A 7,137-nucleotide genomic window follows, 5' to 3' on the forward strand; every position below is an offset into this window, starting at 1 on the left:
CTGCAATTGTTGCCCATCTGGTTAGAGACACCATGTACAAGTGACTGGGCTGTCGCACTGCAGCTGAACACGTGGACTAGTGCCAGCAGTGACAGCTGAGGCCAGAGTATTATACATGAAGCCAATGAACCTGTCGGTAAAGTGTTCCGAGTACAGGCTTTGAGAATGGAGGGGGCATCAGTGTCGCCTATGTCCCAATTCCTCAGCAACAGTGATTTCCCTTCTTAAAACTTATCAGAATGGTCCGTTCTCAGGGGAGGAGGGTGTTAATGATAACCAGTACTTCCTATCTTTGAACCCTCCAAGACTCCGAGGCAGTTTCCTGAATTCAGTAGTTCACCCCAGACCTCCCGTTTACAACAGTATTAGAGTGTGAACCTGAATTTCCCGATACTCATAATCACCCAGCAACACTTCATGCAGCTACAGGCTTTTGCTGATGGAGCAATTACGCAAATCCCGTGGTAAACAGCCAGGACTAGCAGCCTGCAGGCTGGCCAGTACCGCATTCACCCCTCCTCCCCAGTGACTAAAGGACAAACACAAGATTGCCCATGAACTACTCCCTTCCCATATATGCACAAAGTATATTTACATCCAATTACCCATCAAAATGGCAACGGAAGCACAGGTTTGTTGTTCTAACAGATAGTCCTTTCTCCTCTCCCCTGCCCCTTGTCCTTCCCTATCCCGTAGTACAGTGGCAGCACAACCCTTTAATGACCTGTTTAACGTCTCGTTCAGGGAGCGCAGGGAAATGCTGGCTTTAGCCATCTTCCTGAAGAGCACGAAGAGAAGAAATAAAAGCTGGAGTGGGCTTGCTTCTTTCTCCTGAAGCAGGCAGCAACAAGGACAGGGGATCTGACTCCTGCAGGAGGTTGTTTGTACCAAGGCTTTTTATAGACTGTATATCCAAATATAGGTCATAGATGCACAGGCACATGCTCATAAACGTATCACACACTGAACTACACATCCGGACCACTTCCTCTGACCCACCGGTCCTATCTGTCATCATACATAAATGAATTCTGAGGGGTACCTACACTATTTGGCTTTTTTGCTGTGTTTTGGCTTCATTTTTGCTGTAGCACCCACCCGCAGTTCATGTCTTGGGCCAAATTCTCCTGCTGTTAAAGTCTGCACAAACAGATTGCCCTTTTTTCTTGTTGTTTTTTGAACAGTATGATGGTAAAGTCAGATTTGGAGAAGAGTGAGTTGTGTTTGTTTCAGGGAGCTGCTTTGAGCAAAGCCAAGATGGTTGGGAGCTCTTTCATACAGGATGGACAGCCAGCACAACTGGCTAATGATTTTCAGGAGCTGGATATGCAAAAAAAGAGTTGGAAATTTTTCCACCCAGGAAAAAAAAAAAAAAAAGCAGGCAGATAGATAATGTGTATCTGGTAACAGCACATCTGGTGAAACAAGACAGCCCAAACCCCACACCAGTGAAGCAGGTCTTTAGCCAGTACCAGGCATTCCATTTTCAGGAAGGTTAAGGACAGCCCAAAGAAGAAAAAAAGCACAACTTTTTTTTTTTAGTTACTTGCCCATTCCAGGGGAAATCCAGCATGGACCGAACATGTGAAGAGCTGCGGTGTTCCCACTTAGTACATTCTCCTCACCTGCATCTTGCAAATCAAGAGATATTTCTAGCAAGCCAAGTTCTGCTCATTATGTTTCTAAAGCTTTGGGAAGACAGCAGAAGTATCTGGGTAAGGAGGAGCCATGCCTTTGGCCTTTCATGTTCCCCCTGTGACGGGGTATACAACACACCTCTTGACACAACTGTGTGTGAGTCTGGCAATATTACAGTGAGTATAAGGACAAGAGAGCAGTGAGAGAGAAAGCATTTATTAAGACAAGTGTAGTAGTTATTTTTCCCTGGGATAGACAACTAAATGCATAAAGCAGCTGACCCATTAAACAAATGTTAACATTTCCCCTGCTCCTTTGTTCACTGCAGTCTGAAAAAATCCAATTGGCAATGGCAGTTAAACTAACTGGATTATTCATTAGTTGATGCTTCTCTAGTCTTATATTCAACTGCTTACCAACTAATGAAAAATGTATTTCCACTTAAGCTATGACACAGTTTAACAGAGGAGAGTGATGTAAAGCGCTGCAATAGTTCAAAGTGCCAGGGGCTCAGTCAATGGCATCTTTGTTACTGCTCAGCATCATTTAGCACTGCGGGCATCCCCATTAGTGTGAATTTCTTCCTCCAATCTTAATTATGTCAGCTTAGTCATGAACTAATATTACCCCTAAATATACTGAAACCTGTTTCACCTACATTCAAGAAGCAAACTGCCAACCCTGTAAGAAACAGCTGCAGTGAATACCAACAGCCACTGTAAAACATCATGTGAAGCCAGTTATAAGTACTTGCAAGAGTACACAGCAAATCCTTTCCACTTCCAAAAGACGCAGCAGGTTTCACTGTTCAATTCACTGTCAGCACATTTAACTGGACTCCTTTCAAACACTCTGAGAAGTGGTTTTGGCCCTGAAATTTCTTTAAACATCTCAGTGTCTAGTGTTCTAGCAATGGATACACAGATACAGAACTACTCTGATCAGCAACTAATACTCTTTTGGACCCTTTGATATCTGCACATGCGATCCAGTTCACCTTCTCTCCATGCTCAATGGTTACCTTTGGTAAAACTCTAGCATGTTCATTTGGAGCCACTTTGTTGAGCTTTCCATCTTTTCTGGTGGAAGCAGGTGTGTGGGCCTTCTTTCTCTGCAGCGATTTTGCTGGACTTTTCAGCTGCTTTCCAACGTCACTGCTGACATCCCAGAGCAAGACTTTCCCGTCATTTCCTCCAGTCAACAACCAGTATGCTTCTGGCATAAAGAGGACCTGCGATACTCCCAAGCTGTGACCTTGAAACTCCAGCTCGCGTTCAAACTTGACACCGGTGACTCTAAATATTCTGACTTTACCGTCTTGAGCTCCGCAGCCGAAGATGTTGCCGCAGGATGCAACAGACAAGGAATGTGCAAGCGGAGGGTTGAAGAACTGGCCAGCTGACTGTGGACCGTTCTCCTCTGATTCACACTCCTGCAGGTTTGTGGTCCACAAGGGGCGAGCTTTCTGCAGGTTCCACAGCATAACCTTGAAAAAAAAAAGGTTTTATCAGTAATTTATCCATTTTACGTAAGATCAGAACTTTCACTAGTTGTAAAACTAAACCACCATGCTTCATGCTGGAGCACCTCTCCTATGGAGACAGGCTGAGAGAGCGGGGCTTGTTCAACCTGGAGAAGAGTTGTAGAGCAGTTTCCAGTGCCTAAAGGGGCTGACAAGAAATCTGGATGGACTTTTGACAAGGGAATGTGGTAACAGGACAAGGGGGAATGGCTTTAAACTGACAGAGGGGAAATTTGGGTTAGATATTAGGAAAAAATTCTTCCCTGTGAGGGTGGTGAGGTGCTGGCACAGGTTGCCCAGAGAAGCTGTGGCTGCCTCATCCCTGGCAGTGTTCAAGGCCAGGATGGACAAGCCTTGGCGCAACCTACTCTAGAGGAAGGTGTCCCCGCCCATGGCAGGGGGTTGGAACTGGATGAGCTTTAAGGTCCCTTCCAACCCAAACCGTTCTGTGATTCTTGCTTCAGCAGAGAAAAGGCTATACATGAGTGCAAGAGATGAAAGATGGGTTGTGAGGAGTGGTTGAACTTTACCTGATAAATGTGGCTGATCTTTACAGCATGCTTTCCAAACCCTCATACCGCCCTACTCAGCAGAGTCAATGACTCAGACCACAGAATGGATGAAAGAGCTGTTCTAAATGTTTTTGCATTCATCTCAGCAGTAGTAATCATGATATACTGCATATCAATTATTTAAAAGGAGTGACACAGAAACGCTAGCAGTTAATAGAAATCTTTATCATTCTGAATTTTAGTTTTGCCTGTGCCATGTACTTGTCCTAAAATAATCACTTCCATGAATGCACCTGACAAATGGTGCAGCAAAAGGCAAACAGTAGTTCAGGCCCTCATTTTTAACAGACATCTTTAGGTTGTTGGGGTTTTATATTCAACGAGTAGATCTGGTTTGTGCTATGACCATATTGAGGTAGGGCATTCTTTTCCTGATGAGATGGGAGGGGGTTGTGCTTTTAGACTTGCTTTTAAAATGACAACGCCCCCTCCAAGCCCCTCATGGAGCAACAGCTGTGCCTTCAAATGAATCCTTTGTCTCATAGAGCATTTCATTACTATGGATTTATACTGCACCAGTTAAAAATAATTCTCTCAATGCTTTTCTAAGATCTGAATTGATTATGAGCAGTTTCAAGGTCAACAGATATGAAAGCAGAAGTCAGTCTAATGCAGTACTGGTGTACTGTTTGATTTTTTCCATCAAAACTTTGTTATTAATAAAAATATTCCTCCACTAGTAAACTCCAGTAGAAAGTACAGGAGTCATTAAATTTGGGCCATAAAAGAGTTATCACACTAGCTCTGCGTTTGGAATCCAAATCACACTTAAGACCTTCAAAATATGTTGGTTCCTGTCACTTTTCTGATCAGTGAGTGCTGTTGCTGCTACATTAAAACTACTTTGATCTGATGAATGGGAAAACTTCCCATAATGACTGTGTGTAGCACAGTAAAGCGTAGAGGCTGGGTCCTAATGATCAAGGCAAATAATCCCATTTTCGTAACAGACAGCACTGCAAAAAGCTTCGAATTCATCAAGTGCCATCAAGTTTTCTGCAAATTAAGTATTTTCTGTCCTCATGGCATTGTTCCTGCTTCCGTGGAATTTCTGGGGAAAAAAAACAAACCCAAACCAAACCTCCATGCAAAGTGCTGTGCAAAGGACAAATTTCTCTTGATGAGGATAAAGACGCACATAAGGTAAAGAATATTTAATGCTTCCAAGAGGTTAATCAGAACAAAGGATAAGTTATAAAAATGACTTGTCGTGACATGATATATTCCACTTGGAAAGGTATTTATCTATCTGTAGTGAAGCGTTTTTGCTAGCTTCCTGTGTGCTTCAAGCATTTTGCCTTTTCCTAACAATCATCTGCATTTCATCTGCAGCCATAACTGATCACTAGGGACAGCTTCTGATTTTGCTCTGTCCAACAGGGAGCTAACAAGGCATGAACATGCTCTGGACCATAGTCCAGTTTTCCCACCCCCTGCTCACTTTTAGACTCTAAATATTAAGGAAGATAAAAACAGGGAGTGGAACTCCTGAGCAGAAAATGGCACAGACAATCTCGACACTTAGATTCTCCACCAAAACTACTTTAGAATAGTTAAGGAGCTTTCTGTGACTGCAGGCAGTACACTCTCACTCTTGGTGAAAGTCTGTTGGTGCAAAGGTGAATAGTTACCGTTTCGCTTCTCTAATAACCATCTACTTGTATGCAAATCACCTGCATGTCGAGTCCACAGGAAACAAGGCTTTGAGGCCTCTGAGGTCGAAAGACAGCAGAGGAACAGATGTTTGAGTGTCTCAAGGACCGGGTGACTTTCTTATTTTCCAAGTCCATAACTTTTATTGTCCCCGAGTCATCTGCTGCAGCCAAGAAATTTTCAGTCTCGTTCACTGAGAGGCAGTTGATCTCTTCCTCATTCACATGGAAGTGTTCAACAGGCTCCTTGAGGGATCGGACATCCAGCAAACTGATAGTTTCTCCATGGGAAGTGTACAGCCTGGTGGGACAGCAGGGAGAGAACACCATGGAGGTCACATCATCTGCCTCCGGGAGCTGGAGCTGTCCAGCTGGAGTGCCTCCCCCATCCCAGAGCGTGAGCTCGCCTCTCTCTGCGCCTGAAGCCACCAGACCTTCCGAGTTTACGTTCAAGCACAATATAGAAGATGAATGTCCACCAATCCATTTGACTGCCATGTTTCTGGGTCACCTCTGAAACAAACAAACATACAAAAAACCCTGAATTGAGACAGTGTTGGCCTCATTACAGGAGAAAGCTTATCAAAGCAGCAAGATCATCCTGTGGACTGTAATGCAAGCTATTTGAAACTCTAGTGTCCAAATAAAACAGGCATCTCTACGGATCAGTACCCAATTGTTGCTTAAACAGTATGAACATCAGCAACACCAGCTTGGAATGGCAGTGGTGCTAGCACATGTACCAGCGCAGTACAAGGAGGAGCTCCGCTGCTCTGATGTGGCTGCCTAGGTGAAAGCTGCTTCCTCAGCACACAGGGACATAGCACACCCAACAAAACAGGCAGCACTGTTCCTCATGGGAGGTACTGTAAAGAAGCATGGGGAAGACTGCAAACTGGTAAAGTCAGTATGCAGAGAAGTCACATTGCTCCAGTCTGGGTGAGAGCACATGCAGACATCTGTCTTTCACCCGGCTGTGGAGGTGCTGGGTAGTCGGTAGCTAACTTCAGTTCATAAATCAGCCTCACAATACCTGGACGAAGAAACTTGTGCTGATGAAAGTGAGATAAAGTAACTGCCCTAATTACAGTTTAAAGCATGCATTTGCATGAATATATTTTAAACTGTGTACTTCGTGTTCCCAAAGTGAAGGTAATTTTCTTGTGACTGGTAAACACTAAAGCATAACCAGCTGAACAATGTCATCTTTTTAAAAGAAGCTTTACCAGTTTAAGGCAGTCAGTGACCAGGTCTGCAGCACATTTAACTGGGTCTTAAAGCATGCTCATCGAGCTTACCACACAGGGCCCCTTTCTCAGCACAACTCCCCACAGCAGCCCATGTGACAGGGCTGTTCAGGGGACCGAATCAGCAGAAAATTAAGTGGGGAAAAAACCCAAAGAACACAAAAGCATAACAAGTTTTGGAGTGGGGGAAAAGGAGAGCTAAAACCAGGGCAGATTTGTGGGATGGAGCTATGGCTGTCCCTGCAGCAGCTTTGGTGCCCGCAGCACTGCCTCGGTATCTACGGTTTTATTGCGCTGCTAGACAATAAAAGATCTATTTATTTATTTTTACCACGCTGTTTGCCCGTGTTTTTTGTCGGTCTAAATCACAGCTAGAATTCGCCCATTCCACCAGGAAAATGTCAGTCTTGCCTACTCAATAAACTACAGAAAGCGCAGGACGCCCTACCCGCAACTCGGGTCGCACACTCGCACCGGCCGCTCTCCCGCACGCCGGGAGCTGAGGT

General features: G+C 44.5%; 1 protein-coding gene across 1 annotated transcript; it reads right to left on the reverse strand.

The window, feature by feature from the left end:
- Positions 1–2,536: 2,536 nt before the first annotated feature.
- On the reverse strand, positions 2,537–5,882 carry WDR53 (WD repeat domain 53). Its single transcript, XM_010011024.1, has 2 exons — positions 5,406–5,882; positions 2,537–3,124 (listed from the first exon to the last, which is right to left on the reverse strand). The coding sequence occupies exons 1-2, from the start codon at positions 5,880–5,882 to the stop codon at positions 2,537–2,539; spliced, it is 1,065 nt and encodes a 354-aa protein (XP_010009326.1).
- Between the last annotated feature and the right edge of the window lie 1,255 nt (positions 5,883–7,137).

This window comes from Nestor notabilis, unplaced genomic scaffold (genome assembly GCF_000696875.1).
Source record: "Nestor notabilis isolate BGI_N333 unplaced genomic scaffold, ASM69687v1 Scaffold33663, whole genome shotgun sequence".
Lineage (NCBI taxonomy): Eukaryota > Metazoa > Chordata > Aves > Psittaciformes > Psittacidae > Nestor > Nestor notabilis.

Bases quoted from the DNA above. Each gene is read 5' to 3' on its own strand.
- WDR53 (XM_010011024.1), bottom strand. From the start codon at position 5,882: ATGGCAGTCAAATGGATTGGTGGACATTCATCTTCTATATTGTGCTTG. The intron at 3,125-5,405 runs GTGATTTGCATA...TTTTTTTTCAAG, and splicing joins CCTGTGGACTCGACATGCAG to GTTATGCTGTGGAACCTGCA.